General features: G+C 50.3%; 1 protein-coding gene across 2 annotated transcripts in view; it reads right to left on the reverse strand.

Moving 5' to 3' along the window:
• lrch4 (leucine-rich repeats and calponin homology (CH) domain containing 4) overlaps window positions 1-11,934 on the reverse strand; it is a 72,570-nt gene extending 60,636 nt beyond the window's left edge. Inside the window, exon 1 of one of the 2 annotated variants that reach the window (XM_063048709.1) lies at window positions 11,631-11,932. In XM_063048709.1, coding sequence (XP_062904779.1) covers window positions 11,631-11,808 — 178 coding nt within the window. In that variant the 5' untranslated portion in view covers window positions 11,809-11,932. Of the gene's footprint in view, window positions 1-11,630 lie in introns of both variants that reach the window. The other variant, XM_063048708.1, reaches the window with a different exon arrangement.
• Between the last annotated feature and the right edge of the window lie 4,969 nt (window positions 11,935-16,903).

Below are 16,903 nucleotides of genomic sequence, written 5' to 3' on the forward strand. Positions count from 1 at the left end.
CACACACACACACACACGGTCTACACTGGACTCCCCCCCACACACACATACAGCGTCTACACTGGACCCCCACCCCTATACACACACACACACACACACACACACACACAGTGTCTACACTGGACCCCCCCCCCCACACACACACACTGTCTACACTGGACACCCACCCCTTATACACACACACACACACACACACGGTCTACACTGGACTCCCCCCCACACACACATACAGCGTCTACACTGGACCCCCACCCCTATATACACACATACACACACACACACACACACACACACAGTGTCTACACTGGACCCCCCCCCCCACACACACACACACACACACACACACACAGTGTCTACACTGGACCCCCCCCCACACACACACAGGGTCTACACTGGACCCCCCCCCCACACACACACACACACACACACAGGGTTTACACTGGACCCCAGCCTGTGATCCAGGGACCCGAGGAAGGTCTGAACACAATTCATCACAAGGTACAACCCGCTGCTTGTCTCTAGCCCACTTTACGAGACCATTGGATGATAAGATGGAGTCCTGACCACAATCGACTACCTGCACTGCACTTTCTCCGCAGCTGTTGCACTTTCTTCTGCATTCTGATATTGTTTTACAGTACTGTACCTTGTTCTATCACAGTGCACTGTGTAACGATTTGATCTTTATAACACTGTACAAGACAAGCTCTTCATGCTTCTCCGTACACATAATCCAATCGACCAAGCTGCCATCAGCCCGACAGCAGGGCTGGTGGGGACAGGGACAGGGACAAGGGGATTCAATTCAGAGACACTCCCCTCCCACCCGCCCTCTGGTACCAACACAATTACTGACCTGACAGTGTCCCTGGTCCTCCACAGGGACCAGGGACTTACCCAACCTCCACAGACACAGGCTCTCCCCTAAACCACAGGAGACAGACTCACCCTCCCCCAGGACACAGGCTCCCCTGTCCACGCACCCCCACCCCCTCCCACACACACAGACACTCACGCACTTGTCCCCGAATGCCCAAACCTCTGCCCCCATTACACAGAGACTCCTCAGCCACAGATTCACCCCTCCCTACGGCCATACCACACCAACCCCACCCCCATGTCACAGACCCTATCCCCAGACTACAGACATGCCTCTCCTCCCCCACCCCAAATGAAACACAGACTGTATTTTCTGACTAGGCTGGGTCTCCATCTGTCCCTGCCTCAGGAGATTTACTGAAACATGTTTAAAGATCGTATTAGGAACACAATACCAGGTACCACTCACTCCCCCTAACCCAGCCAATCTCAGGCACCGAGACCAGCGAGTTACTCTCTGCCCAACCCCTTTGCTGCAACCAGCCACTCCTGCCAGGACTGGGGTGGGGGGGGGCGGGGGGGAGCTTGCTTGTCCAGCTCCAGTGGGCAAGTCCGAGGTGGGGGAGAAAGAATGGGTCACATGAGCTGGTAAATTTGGATGTTGGTGGGTCAGCACAGAGAGTTGGGTAGAAGGGCTTTATAGCACCAGCGACCCAGGTTGTTTGTAAGATACTGGTATGTTCTTCCTGGTGACCATGGGCTTTCCTCCCACAGTCCAAAGACATACAGGTTGGGGTTAGTAAGCTGTGGACAGGCTCTGCTGGTGCCAGAAGCACAGTGACACTTTCAAACTGCCCCGAGCACAAACTTCAGACTGTAGACACAAGCGATACATTTCACTGTATACTTCGATGCACATGTAATAAATCAAGCTGATCTTTGCTTCTCTTTTCAGGGCCCAGTTCTGAGCTGTGTGATTTGCTGTGCAGCCTGTCAAATCCCAGACACCGTGCAACATCTCCTTCCTGCCCCACACCTCAGTCACCACCTCCCTCAACCTCTCCAGCAAAGGGGCAGCCTCACCCCACCAGTGTACAAGATATCAGCAATGGCCAGGGTGAAACCGGCCCCGACATCGAGGACATTTTCAAAAGGCGATGCTTCAAGAAGGCAGCATCCATCACGAAGGACCCCCACCACCCAGGGCATGTCCTCCCATTACTACCATCAGGGAGGAGCTACAGGAGGCTGAAGACATATGCTCAACATGCTGGAGACAGCTCCTTTCTCTCTGCCATCCAATTTCTAAACGGCCCATGAACACTACCTCGCTATTCCTCTTCCGCATGATTTCTAATACAGTTTTTTTTCCTCTATTGCACCGTACTACTGCTACAAAACAACAAATTTCACAACCTACGTCAGTAATAATAAACATTCTGATTCAGATTTTAACGACCCTTACTATCTCAGACAGGCCCTCTTATTGCTACCAGAGAGATGCTACAGGAGCCTGAAGACACACACTCAGCGTTTTTGGAACAACTTCTTCCCCTCCGCCATCAGATTTCCAAACCAGTCCAAGAACAGTACCTCAGTATTTTGCTGTCTTTTTGCACTACTTATTTAATATTTTATATTTCTTGTTACAACTTAGTCTTCAACAAAATCCTGATTCAAGTCCAATTCTGACTTAAATGTGGGGTCCGTAACCCTGAAGCAAGCAGCCAGGTTAGTCACTAAGCGAATGTGAACTTGCACTCATGCAGCGCCACTGAAGGCTGGAGACGGACGCCCATCAGGAAGGGGGACAGTAAGCCTCTCCTGGCTGGGGCAGGCTGATTCCCAGTGAGAACGTCCACAAGGCTTCAGTCTGTGGCCTGGAGACAGCTGAAGCATTGGCAGTGGGGGTGGAGGGTGGACTCTGCCTGGAGGCCAGCCGAGGAACGCATTGCTCAAGTTCCAGAGAACTTGGAGCAGCTGCTGCTGATCGGACACAAGTCAGGGTCCTGGGCTCTGAAACCACAGCAGCCCCTCCCTCACCAGCCAGCATCCTCATCCTGCAACTTTTGACACAATCTCCAATCAGTCACCCCCTCATATCCCTCCCTCCCTCCTCACTCACTCAGCAGCAGGGGCCACACGGCCAAGCAAAAGGATCGGAGGAGGGGGGTGAGCCATGGGGCAGACATCACCCAACAGAGGTCGGTGAGAGGTGCCGGACAAGTACTGGTAGTCCACTGATGACACTGACCTAGGAGAGGCACCAGCTCTGATCGATGGGATAGACCTCCAGCCTCCAATTTCCTACTGACGGGGCAAAGCCAGCCGTAAAAGGGCAGGGGGGTGAAGAGGCTGGAGGGGGTTATAGAAATGGGGATGGGTAAATGGGCTGGGGGGGGTGTGTCCACAGATACGGGGAGGGGTGTCAGGTCTAGTGATGGTCACAGAGGCAGGGAGGGGAATCAGATCACGTGGCAGTCGCGGGGAGGGGAATCGGATCACGTGGCGGTCGCGGGGAGGGGAATCGGATCACGTGGTGGTCGCGGGGAGGGGAATCGGATCACGTGGCAGGGAATTGGATCACGTGGCGGCCACGGGGAGGGGAACCGGATCACATGGCGGGGAATCGGATCATGTGGCGGTCACGGGGAGGGGAATCGGATCACGTGGTGGGGAATCGGATTATGTGGTGATCACAGGGAGGGGTGTCAGGACTGGTGGGGGGGGTTATAGAGATTGGAGGGTTGTGCGGGGTCACACCGACAGGGAGTGGATTAGGGGGCTGGAGGGGGTGGTCACAGGGACAGGGTCACTGTGACGGCTGACTGACTGGTGTATGTCCGAGCGCGGCCTGCGGGTGGTCACGGGAGGCAGGGAGAGACTGCGGAGTTCAACAGCAGCAGAAAGAGGAAGCAGTGTGATGCAAGAGCAGGCCTCAGCTGCAGTAAGAGAGGCAGGAACTACTGTAGCTGGAGGCTCTCTCGTCCTTGCCCAAATCCCGACCCACAGCTGTGGAGGGTGAGGGCAATCCCCACCGTCCTCTCACCCTGACCACTCCCCGCCGTGGGGCCGAGTTTCCCCACCGTCCTCTCACCCTGACCACTCCCCGCCGTGGGGCCGAGTTTCCCCACCCTCTCGGGTGAATTGGGGGGTGGGTTCCTCCCAGATGGCGCACAGGAACCCCTCACCAGCGAGCAAAGCTTAGAGTTCATCTGATCACGTGGGACAAAGTGGCCTGTGTGGAGAGGGGTCAGAATCAGAATTGTCACCACTCACGTGGTGTGGAACTTGCTCTTTTGTGGCTGCAGCACAGTGTTAAACCAAAAGCAAGCTACAAACTACTATTAAATATACATACAAAAACTCAGCAAATAGAGAGCAAAAATAGTGAAGTAGTGTTCATGGCTTGCATGATTATCTCTGCAGATCATCGACGTTGCACTGTGTGGTGAGGAAAAAAAACAACAGGAAACAAATGCATAGTGCAAGACAACTGGCAGAGAGGGAGAGAGAAAAAACAGGCCATCTTGCCCATCACTCATTCCTCTCCCGCCCCTGGCTCTGAGCCTCCACCCCCAGCCCCTGCACACTTGCCCCAGGGGGTGCAGCGGGAGAGCGAACGATGATGAGTGAGTGTGTAAGTTGTATCTCTGGGTCTCAGCCTTCAGCCCGACTGCCATACTACGCTGACTTCCTCCCCCGCCGCCCCGCCCGGTTCGCACAGGATGCGGTTTCGTCTGCACACAGGGGCTTCCTGTCATTGGCACAGGAGCAGGATGCAGGGTTTTGGGGTGAGGATGGGCTGCCTCCTCCCCACAGCCAGGCACATGGTTTCTCCTACACTGCACGCCCCAGCTCCACAAACACAGGTTGCTGGCCAGCCACCGAGGACAGCCCACTCCTCACTCTGGTGACTCAGGGCAGCCAGCAGCAGCCACATGGGCAGGGTCCTGCTGCTGGATTCTCTCAGGGCGAGTAGTGATGGATCGGACAGGGAGGGGTTGGTAGGCAGCAGATCCAAGGGTGCTATTTTGTGCATACTTTATAGGCACCCGTTAGTCTCAAGAGACCATGGATTTGCGCCTTGGAAGGCTTCCAGGGCGCAGGCCTGGGCAAGGTTGTATGGAAGACCGGCAGTTGCCCATGCTGCCAGTCTCCCCTCTCCACGCCACCGATGTTGTCCAAGGGAAGGGCATTAGGACCCATACAGCTTGGCACCGGTATCGTCACAGAGCAATGTGGGGTTAAATGCTTTGCTCAAGGACACAACACGCTGCCTCAGCCAAGGCTCGAACTAACGACCTTCAAATCACTAGACAAATGCCTTAACCACTTAACCATTTTGTGCATAGGCATGATGATGAAGACATACACTGGGAACATTTAAAAGACTGTTAGATAGGCACAAAGGTGACAGAAAAATGGAGGGTTATGTGGGCGGGAACGGTTAGGTTGATCTCAGAGTAGGTTAAAGGGTCAGCATAACATTGTGGGCCAAAGGGCCTATACTGTGCCGTAATATGCTATGTTAATGGTGCAAAGGGAGATTTACCAGGATGTTGCCTGGATTAGAGAGCGTGTCTTATAAGGAAAGATAGAGCGTCCGAACGTTTTTCTCTTTAGAGCAAAGAAGAATGAGAGGCAATTTAATAGAAGTGTACAAGATGGTAAGAGGTACAGATAAGAGTGGACAGCCACAGACTTTTACCAGGGAAGAAATGGCTAATACAGGGGAGCATTATTTTAAGGTGATTGGAGGAAAGTTTAGGGTGGAAGTCAAAGACAATTTTTTTTAATACGCAGAGTGGTGGGTGAGTAGAATGCCCTGCCAGGGATGGTGGTGGAGGTTTATACATAAACATTAGGGACATTTGAAAGACTCTTGGGGTTGGTACAACATTGTGGGCTGAAGGGCCTGTACTGTAGAGTTCTATGTTTTATGAATCAAGTGGAATCTCACAGCTCCAGTTTCACCCAGATTTATTACATTAACTCCATGGTCCACGTTCACCACAGAGCCCTGGATCCCCAGCTCAGTATCAGGACCAGCTCAGCCTGTACGTCAGTGAAAAGCATCTGCCTCGAATAGACGACTGACAAACGAAACCTCCAGCCACGGCAGGAGACAGAACAAAAACAAGATCATTCAACATAATCACAAATTATTTCAGATTCATTTTATTTTTTACGTGTACATCAAAACAGTGAAACAACCCACACACAAGTGTTGCCAAATATTCAGACTTAGACCATCAGTAGGCAGCAATCAGGAGCAGGAACCCTGGCTAATCCCACCACCACCCCCTCCAGCCTCGGAATTACTGCACAGTGGCTCAGAGCAGGAACTCTGGCTAATTCCACCGCTCCCCCCACCCCCCGCATTCTCACTTGCTAATCCTGGAGTCAATGGACAGGGATCATGCACAGGAACTTATTCCAAGACTTGGTAAATTCCTGCCTTAGAGAGGCTCTACTCAATGAGGGAGGTGTCTTTTTTATTTATTCATTCATTTACCGGATGTGGGTGTCGCCAGCCGAGCCAGTTTTTATTGCCCATTCCTCGTTACCCTTGAGAAGGTGGCGATGAACTGCCTTGAACAGCTGCAGTCCCTGAGGTGTAGGTACTATTTTGACCCTGTGACAATGAAGGAACGGCGATATGTTTCTACGCCAGGAAGGTGAGCGACTTGGAGGGAGATTTCTAAGTGGTGGTGTTCCCAGGTATCTGCTGTTCTCGTCCTTCTAGATGGTAGTGGTCGTGGGTCTGGAAGGTGCTGCCTTAGGAACTTTGGTGTGTTGTGGCAGTGCGTCTGGCAGATAGTGCTCACTGCTGCAGCGTCTGGTGATAGCCTGAGAACAATGTTCCCAGGCAACGCCAAGATTCCCTCTGAATGTCCTTGGAAGTGTTACTTATCTCAAGGCAATTGCTGATAAACCCTAATCTCTACTGCTACGCAACTCTTCGCTCTGGCCACGGATTCAGTTCCCAGTCTGCAAGGACCAGATTCTGGCTACCAAATCCAACCTGTCTCAAACCCTGCTCACTTTGGAATTGAACTCTGCTCTCCCTCACTGCAGCAGAATATCAAGGTGGAACGAGTAGTGCTCTCATCGTGCAGAGAACAATCCCAGAACCAATGGGATGCTCACACAGATCACAGTCCACCAGTACGGCTCAACAGTCCACTACAAGGCAACACCACTCTGAAAGCAGGATGCAAAGACCCCAAACTTTTAAACAAATCACCTGGACCCTAAAGATAAGCTTTATTTGTCACATGTACATTGAAACACCCAGTGAAGTGCATGGAATACCACAGTCTGTGAATACTCTGGGTCCGACACAGTACGCTCACAACTCACTAATCCTAACCTTTAGAAACCAGAGCACACGGAGGAACCCCACACTGTCATGGGAAGAACATGCAAACTCTTTACTGAGAGCAGCAGGAACTGACACCGACTAGTGACCAGTGGCACTGTAACAACGACAATACTGTGTACTACTCACTGCCATTCGGACACAACGCTCTGGAGTTGCTTCCCTGTGCCCCTCTGGAGGTTTCACGGAAGGTGTGCTAACACAGCTCTGAGGCAGAGACACGAAACACTCATCCTCGACTGGAAGAGCAAACTAAGAGGTGCGTGGGGCATGGCAGAGTCAGCCAGAGAAAGCCCATCTAGAGGAACAGGTGAGACAAGAGGCAGCGAGAACACAGACCAACTGGTTGATCTGTATTCGTGCTGCTGGCTTGCGTAGATCTGGCACATCATCTAAAACTTTGACTAACTTCTATAGATGTGTGGTAGGGAGTATGACTGGTTGCATCATGGTTTGATATAGAAACACCAAAGGCCAACAACAGAAAAGCCTGCAAGTGACAGACACAGCCAGCGGTCACAGACTAAACCCTCCCCACCAGCAAACACATTTATAAGGATCTGCCACAAAAAAGTCCCATCCATCATGAAGGACTGTCCCCATCTAGGCCATGCTCTCTTCACGCTAACCATGGTGAAAGGAAGTACAGGAGCTTTAAGCCCCACACTACCAGGTTCAGGAACAGTTATTACCCTACAACCAGCAGACTCCTGCACCGACGTCGATAGCTTCACTCACCACAACTCAGAACTGATTCCACACCCTACAGAGTTTCAAATATTCTGCAGCTCATGTTCTCAGTATAAATTTTTAAATTTACACAATTTGTCTTCTTTTGCACATTGGTTGTTTATCAGTCTTTAGGTATAGTTTCCATAAGTTCTACCCTATTTCTTTATTTTCCTGTAAATGTCTGCAAGAAAATTTACTTTGACATTTGGCTGGAGTTTAAGCTGAATTCAATTTAAACAAACATCAAAACAAGACAGATTTCAGTGGAGTTACCACGAGGCTGTGGAACTGATATTACAACACATCCAACTCATCCTATTGGGAGACCAACCGACCACAGGAAGGCAGGGCCAATGATCACCCCACGCTGACACAGGCCACAGTCCAAGGAGATGGTAGCCCAGGAGGCCGGAGACGATGCCCACATCCCCTGGATAATTGGCCTAAACTACAGGGTCTAAAAGAAGAAAATGAGGCATTTGATGTCATAAAAACTTAAAGCTAACATCTCTGTATTTGAATATTTATCTGTATGCTGAAGGAGCTGGAGGGTGGAGTCAGACCCTGGCGATGATTGCTGAGAGACCAGCCTCGCTGCCTCTGTTTTTAAAATCAAAATAAACTTTATTCACAATAAAAGATTACTTTAGAAGAATAAAACTTGCAATGGTGTTTTATTCTGTTCCGTTACATTCCTGAAAACCAACAGGGCTGTTGCCAGTCCTGTGGCGGTACACCACTACCATAATTGAAGGGCTGCCTCATCTATCCCAGCCCATCTCTCTCCAGTAGTGGGAGAACCCTATACTGTGGTCCTGCACCAGGCTTCAGTGCTTTCCCCAATGTGACCTTGCAGCCTGGAATGTGGCAGTTGGCAGCTATCCTCTATGGACACCTCAATGTCCCAGTTAAGGCTTGAAACTCTAGAAGGTACAGATGATGCCACACTGTGCAAACCTCTGCCCCAACCCTCACCCTTACATTCCACATCCCTTCCAGTGGTAAGGAGTGGTTCCAGATATGGAGCACAACTTAACGACACTTCTCATTAGCAAAACAAGTACCAGGAGCTGTGGGAGGCCATTCTGCCCTCAGACCTGTGGTGTCAACAAGACCAGTGTCACTTCCCTGCCTCGGCCCCACATCCCACCTAATTGTTTGCACTACGGCCGGATATGTAAACATCAAGGCCATGGAACGAAAAGGCTACCAAGACACAGCCCAGTCCATCACAGGAAAAACACTCCCTACCAATGAGCACGTCTACAAGGTTGTCACCATCCATGACCAAGGACCCCTACCTCCCAGGCCATGCCCTTTTCTTGTTACTACCATCAGGCAGATGGTATGGGAACCACAGGGTTCAGGGACAGTTAATACACTGCAACCATCAGGCTCCTGACCTGGCGTGGACAACTCTGAACTGATTCCACAACTTAGACTCTTTAGACCAGGGAGTCCCAACCTCTTTTATGCCATGGAGCCCTACAATTAAATAAGGGGTCTATGGACTCCAGGTTGAGAATCCATTCTTTAAACTCCAAGATGATAAGACATAGGAGCAGAATTAGACCATTTGACTCTGCCATCCCATCATGGCTGATTTATTTTCCCTCTCAACCCCATTCTCCTGTCTTCTCCCTGTGACCCTTGACATCCTGACTAACCAAGAAGCCACCAACCTTGGCTTTAAATACACCCAGTGAATTTATTACTCATGTGCTCAATAATATTTATTATTGGCACAGTATGTCTTCTTTTGGACATCGGTTGTTTGTCAGTCTTTGGTTATGTATAGATTTTCATAAATTCAATGACAGCGTATACATAGCTTGATAATAAATTTACTTTGTACTTCCAATACCCAGAAATCAATCAATCTCAGTTTTGAAAAACTCCATGACTTACACAGAAGAGTGCCAAGTTCACCACCTCTGGGGGGTTGTGGGGCAGGAGGGGCAGGGAAGAAGGCTTCAGCTGTTTGGTTCTGAATGGTGAAGCCTGGTTTCTTTCCAGAGTCAGGGAAACACTCTCCCCTACAATCCTGTAAGCATGCGGTGTCGCAGATAATTCCCCCACCACCCAGAGCACATTGCAGCCTCCCAGATACTGGGGCACACAGAAATCCTGCAAATAGGAATACGACAGCCACCAAAACCGGCTGCCTGGTGAGGGGTAGGAGAAGACTGGTGGGGGGGGGGGGTAAGAGAATATCTGTCACCAAGCTTCAGAACAGGGAGGATGGCTCCCCAACCACCACTCCAGCCCCGACAGCTGTTCTCACCCCGTGTGATCCCCGTCACAAGGGGAAGTTTCCAAACCGTTCTCTTGGGGTGGCGGGTCCATGAACCCCTAAAACTCCAGCTGCGGGGGGGGGTGCATGGACATCTGGAGTTCTGGGGAGTCCACACACTGACCTCTCATTGGGAGGGGAGACGGAACAAAGGTGGCTGGGATCAGTCACAGACAGGGACAAAACTCAAACTGGCAACACACAGCTTCTCCGAGATGTATCCAGTCAACAACAGGCGGCTGGTGTGACACAATCCTCCCCAACAAGCGAACAGGAGCTCAGATTACATCCTATGGGGGGGGGCCGTCAAAGAGGATGGAGTGCTGGCTGGGGGATTGGAGGAGGGGGAAAGGGTGAGAGGGGCTGTTGCTTGTATTGTTTGCTGAACATTGTGGGCATGCTGTGTTGACAGTGGTGACAGCACATCCCAGGACGGTGCTGGCTACTAACATATTTCACTACGTTTTTGTGCGTGATAAATAAATCTGAATGAGGTTATGGGGGGGGGGGGAGGGACAGTGAAGGCCAAGGCAGGGGAGGAACCAAGGGAACACAGGAACTTGCTTCCCACTACATCAGGGAGAGGAGGCAACAGGTGGGCCACAGCAATGGTCAGGATGTGCACAGTGGGGCCAAGCTCACCAATGGCACCAACAGGAGGCTCTTGGGCACATCCCTGCCATTCACGTCACAGCCTATATCCCACATGGGTACCTGGCATTAAGAGTGTCCACACGCCACCCCCACTATGAATATGGCGAATGAGAACCTCTTCCGCCTGCAATGAAGAGGATTCCACGGGTTGAGCGCCCTCAGATGAAGTTTCTCAGCAGCAGACCCTGTACCTCAAAGCTGGGACCTCTGGTTCTGGACTCTCTAAGCATTTGAAATTGCTCCACCCCTCCAGCCCCTTATGTAGGTCTGTCCCATCCTGCTTAAGACTTCACAGGGGACTGCGTGAGCCAATTGTTAGAAATCCGGAGAACATCAGCTGCACTTCCACGGCCTCCTCCTACACATCCCAGAGCAACCCGGAAATCAATTCCCAATAAAATTGGAGAGCCAGGGGCCAACCTGGAGCCAGTCCATAGATGCTGCCTGGCCTGCTGAGTTCCTCCAGCATTGTGCCCCTTACCAGGTCAATGACAACAACGTCTTGGAGGAGTGGGGTGGGGGAGAAGGAAATCACCAGGTCGACCAGATAAAGGATTAGCCCCAAACCCTCCGCATCATCAAACCTATCCTCACCTCCTCGATGAACCCTTTCCCCAAGTTTCTACACCCAACTTCCACTTTTTTCAGAACTCCCTACCCCTCCTTCCCCTTCCCTTCCACCACCTCCCTCCTCCCGCCTTCCCCGGGGAGTCCCGCTCCACCGCCGCGCTCCCCCGCCTCACTCACCGGCCTGGATCACGTCGGACAGGTCATAGTTGCTGGCGGCCCGGGGGAACTCCCGCAGCTTCCTATTGCTGAGGTTCAAGATGCCAGTGCCCGCTGCCTCGTCCAGCGCCTTCTCCAGGCTGCGGGTCAGGTTGGCGCCACTGGTGTCGGCGGGCAGAGGCTCCTCGCCCGGCGCCATGCCCGGACCGTTCTGTGACTGCGCCCAGACGCGGCGCGACCTCGCCGGGACACACGGTAACTCTCCCCGGGTTACACCGTAACTCCCAGTTAGGTGCACAGTATCCGCGGCCGACCCGACTGACATCGACCTCCACCAATCACAGCACAACTCCCTTCAACCAGCGGCAAATCACAGCAGGACTGCGCCATGGGGGGCGGGACTGTTTTGTCGCTGATTGACAGCATCCAAGGCCAATAAATAACGGACTCGCCAATAGCTGGTAGGTTGGATCTAGGCGTCCCTAGACAATGATTAAACCAATAGCAGAATTTGGGAATTGCAGTCTGGACCAATGGGAGGAAGAGAATCGTCACTGAGTGAGGAAGACTCAGTTCAGCCAATCAGTGCATAGCTAGTAGAATCTTGAAAACAAGGTCAACCGAGAGGGGAAGGGAAATGAAGCAGAAAATGTTAGGGACACTCAGCAGGTCGGGCTGCGAGTGTGGAGGACGAAACGGGGGCGATGTTTCGCTCCGAACACTTTCATTGAGTGGATAACGACCTTGAACTCTCCAACTGGCGATTCTGACCTAAAAGGGATAGAAAGAAGAGTTAAACCAATACACGAGGCTACCGAGAAGTTAGCCAATCAAAAAGGGAATATTTTGACTGGCAGAAAGCGGGAAGTTTGGAGCTATTACGTTATTGGCTGCACAGAACTCAGTGACTTGTGATTGGCGAACGAGGAGTTGGGCGCCATTATTCTGGGGAAGGATGGGGTGCAGGATTTGAGTGGGATGTTGCTGAGGGGTGGCTGAGAAGGAGGTGCTAGTGAGGACTGGGGGAGTGAATGGTGTAGGGGTTGGGATGTTGAAGTTGTGTAAGAGGTTGGTGATGCAGAATTTGGAGTATTGTGGAGTAAGATATCAATAAGATTGAATGATTGCAGATAAAATTTACAAGGATGTTGCCATGGAAACGTTGAATTGGTCAAGATTCTATCCCCTAGAATGTAGGAGGGTGAAGGGTGATTTGATAGAGGTATATACAAACTATGACGGGTATATATAGGCTTATTGCAAACAGTTTTCCCCCCACTGATGTTGGGTGAGATTAGAACTGGAGGTAATGGTAAGGGTCAAAGGTGATTTTTTTTTTAAGGGAGACAGGAGGGTGGTGCGAGCGTGGAATGAGCTGCCGCCGGGAGCGGTAGATACAGGTTCAGTTTCACCACTTAAGAGAAGTTTGGTTAAGTACATGGATGGATGGAGTATGGAGGGCTAAGGTGCAGATTCAGGTTGATGGGACTAGGCAGAATAGCAGTTTGGCATGGACTAGTGGGGCTGAAGGGCCTATTTCTGTGCTCATGACTCTGTGAGGAGTGGGCTGGACTGTGGATGGTGAGGAGGTAGTGGTGGGCAGTGTGAGAGGGCAGTGAGGACTGGCTGATGAGGTATCAGTAGTGCACAGTGAGGAATGGGGGGATTAGACTGTGGTCCTCCCTTGTGGTGCAAGAGCGGGTTCTACGTCCAGTGAAACGATGCAGGTTCGGATCTGAGGGATACACTTCAGCGATAAAGAAAAAGTAAATTTATTATCGAAGTACATGTATGTCACCATTTACTACCCTGAGATTCATTTTCTCGCAGGCATTCACAGGAAAGAAAAGAAACAATGGAATTTATGAAATAAAATTGGCTGGCTGCTGGGGTTTCCCTTCAGAACAGAGATGAGGAATTTCTTTAGCCAGAGGATGGTGAATCTGTGGAACTGATTGCCACAAACAGATGCAGACGCCAAGTCATTGGGTATAGTTAAAGCAGAAGATAGGTTCTTGATTAGTCAGGGTGTCAAAAGTTATGAGGAGAAAGTAGGAGAATTGGGTTGAGAGGGAAAATAAAACTTAGTTGTCCGAATGGCTTAATTCTGCTCTTATACCTTGGGCTGTGGAATGAATTTAGTGTTGAGGCAAGTGAATTTATCCACACTGGTTAAGGAGCTGGATAGTTGTAGGGTAATATCTGTCCCTGAAATAGTGTTATCGGATCTGAGGACCCTATACCTCTTGCCTGATGGTAGTAGCCTCTGGCGAAGCTGGGCATGAAAATGTGAGTATACATCAGGTTCAGGAGCTTTGGAGACAGAGGATGGGGCAGTAAATTATTGGACCCGGGGAAATACCAGTACAAGTAAGGGTTAAGAAATGCTTTGGTGAAAAGTTGAAGGAGGCCATTTCAGAGGCGCCGTCTGCTGGTGGGGGGAGGTAGGAGCCCAAGTTGGAATTCTTGAGTTGTTGCCTGGCAGAAGTGTCAGGTGGCGAACCGGTTTGGAAAGTTGACCATGGGAAGGATGGTGCAGAAATGAGGGGGTGGGGAATGTGGGTCAGTCAGCACAGGATTCATGGGGATGTGGAAACGAGGAGGATGTGAGCCAAGAAGAACTGGAGGAGTTCTCATTTCCAGTGTGCAGAAGCGGGAAGGCCAGTCTGGAGAATGGCAGAGGGCTTCAGTGGCAGATGTATACTGTGAGGGGGTGGGTGGGTCTGGCACTGTTACAGCAAGAGAACTGGCAATGGATCGAGAAGGTCAACTTGGGTGAATCAGAATGAGATTAATTAGCACTGACATATCATGAAATTTGTTTTGTGCCTGCGGTACAGTGCAGTACACAATGTATTGTAAATTACAATGAGAAATACATTTAAGAACTAAATAATTAGTACAAAAATAGCAAGGTAGGGTTCATGGAGATCTGAGATTGCATCCACTGTAGACCAGTAGCAAATCGCAGCTGGTTCAGGCCTTTCATTGACTGTCAACTACACACATTAAAAGTCCTCTTCATTGCCAGAGTGGAGGAAGGAGCTGGAAATATTACTGCTGACTCCACCCGCCCTGGCAGTCACCTATTCACTAAATTGCCATCAGGGAGATGCCGCAGGTCCATCACCACCAGGACTACGTGTTGCGTCTGAAACTTCTTTCCTGTAGCTATCCAGATTTTCAACCAAACTCAGGTGTAATACCCAAAGTGTCCCTGCACAACATCCGTTAAGTGGTCTTCCCTCCTCTCCTTGTTGGTTGAGGGGCAGCTGAGTGAGCCCGGGTCCGGATGGCTATGGAGCAGGAGATGTGACCCATGGACGAATACTGCTGGGGCAGAAGCCGGGGTCTGATCAACCCTGGCTGGGTTGCCTGGGCGAGGGTGTCAGATGTTGAAAGGCCTGAAACACCCGGCGACCCCAGGTTCCATCGCTAATGTGTCCCAGCACATCCGAGGATGTATCCCAACATCATGATTATTTAATGCCCACAGACCCACTTGTGTTCATAATTATAAATTCTGTTCATATGTTCATACTTATTTAAGTTTGATTATTGAAGTTTGCGCATGTGACTGTTCTGCTATTTGTTGATTGCTCATGGCTATTAGCACTATTGTCTTGTAAATTGTTGGTTGCCATTGTGTTGCTGCCATGATATTGTCCTGTGTTTTATACTTGGCACCGAACCACAATTAGTTCTAGTACATTTCACATACTGGCAATAAAGTGATTCTGAAGATACTGAATCAGCTGGCTCAGACATCAGCCAATGTGGAGTCTTCGTTACGAAGAATAGAACATAGAATAGTACAGCACATTACAGGCTCTTCGGCCCACAATGTTGTGCCAACCCTCAAACCCTGCCTCCCATATAACCCCCCACCTTAAATTCCTCCATATACCTGTCTAGTAGTCTCTTAAACTTCACTAGTGTATCTGCCTCCACCACTGACTCAGGCAGTGCATTCCACGCACCAACCACTCTCTGAGTAAAAAACCTTCCTCTAATATCCCCCTTGAACTTCCCACCCCTTAACTTAAAGCCATGTCCTCTTGTACTGAGCAGTGGTGCCCTGGGGAAGCGGCACTGGCTATCCACTCTATCTATTCCTCTTATTATCTGTCATGTCTCCTGTCATCCTTCTCCTCTCCAAAGAGTAAAGCCCTAGCTCCCTTAATCTCTGATCATAATGCATACTCTCTAAACCAGGCAGCATCCTGGTAAATCTCCTCTGTACCCTTTCCAATGCTTCCACATCCTTCCTATAGTGAGGTGACCAGAACTGGACACAGTACTCCAATTGTGGCCAAACCAGAGTTTTATAGAGCTGCATCATTACCTCACGACTCTTAAACTCTATCCCTTGACTTATGAAAACTAACACCCCATAAGCTTTCTTAACTACCCGATCTACCTGTGAGGCAACTTTCAGGGATCTGTGGACATGTACCCCCAGGAATGAGGAAGGTGAGAAATTATTCTGCTCTTTGCTCTTTAGTATGCCTGAACTTAGAGCCTTAACTTCTCTATCTCCTCACACACAGCCTTCCCCTCCCCAGATATTGATTAATCTATGTGTACCCCCATCTTAATACCTGCTTTACCTTGCTGTCCCTACTCCCAGCTCTGATTGCTGCACCGATGCAACCATCACATTGTCACATCCTTGGATATACATGGCCCATCTGCCATATGCTCCAGACCAAGCCTATCCCTTTTCATCTCTTCCAGCTCCTCTCATTCCTCATGTTCCTCCCACCTCCTTAAACCTATCCCTGTTCCATGTTTTACCCCGACTTTATGGAGAAACAAAGACTTTCCACAAATAAATTTAATTGCAACTATTTTATTATGAGTACTGCCAAGTTTTACTTATTATTTAACGGTACATTTTGGTAACCGGCCCTTCCAACTCAACAAGCCTGCACCACCCATTACACCCATGTGACTTTTCAACCTACTAACCCACACGTCTCTGAAGTGTGGGAGGGAACCCACGTGATCACAGGGAGAATATTCAAACTCCTCTCAGACAGTGATAAAATTGAACCCTGGTCTTCCCAACACGGAAAAATAATCTCCATTGATTCTCTCAAGCTCATTCCTGAATCTTTCCCTCATCAGAATCATTGACCTTTTTTCCCCCCTCTTTCAGCCCTCCAGCCTCCATTTCTTCAGACTGTGCTTTTTGCAGCAATCTACGCCTCCATCTTCTCTGCAGCCCACCTTTCCCATTGGATTCAACAGATCCAGCCCTGTCTCTTCCGAAGCAGCCTCGGTTTCTGGGC

This window comes from Mobula hypostoma, chromosome 5, assembly GCF_963921235.1.
Source record: "Mobula hypostoma chromosome 5, sMobHyp1.1, whole genome shotgun sequence".
NCBI classification, from domain to species: Eukaryota; Metazoa; Chordata; class Chondrichthyes; order Myliobatiformes; family Myliobatidae; genus Mobula; species Mobula hypostoma.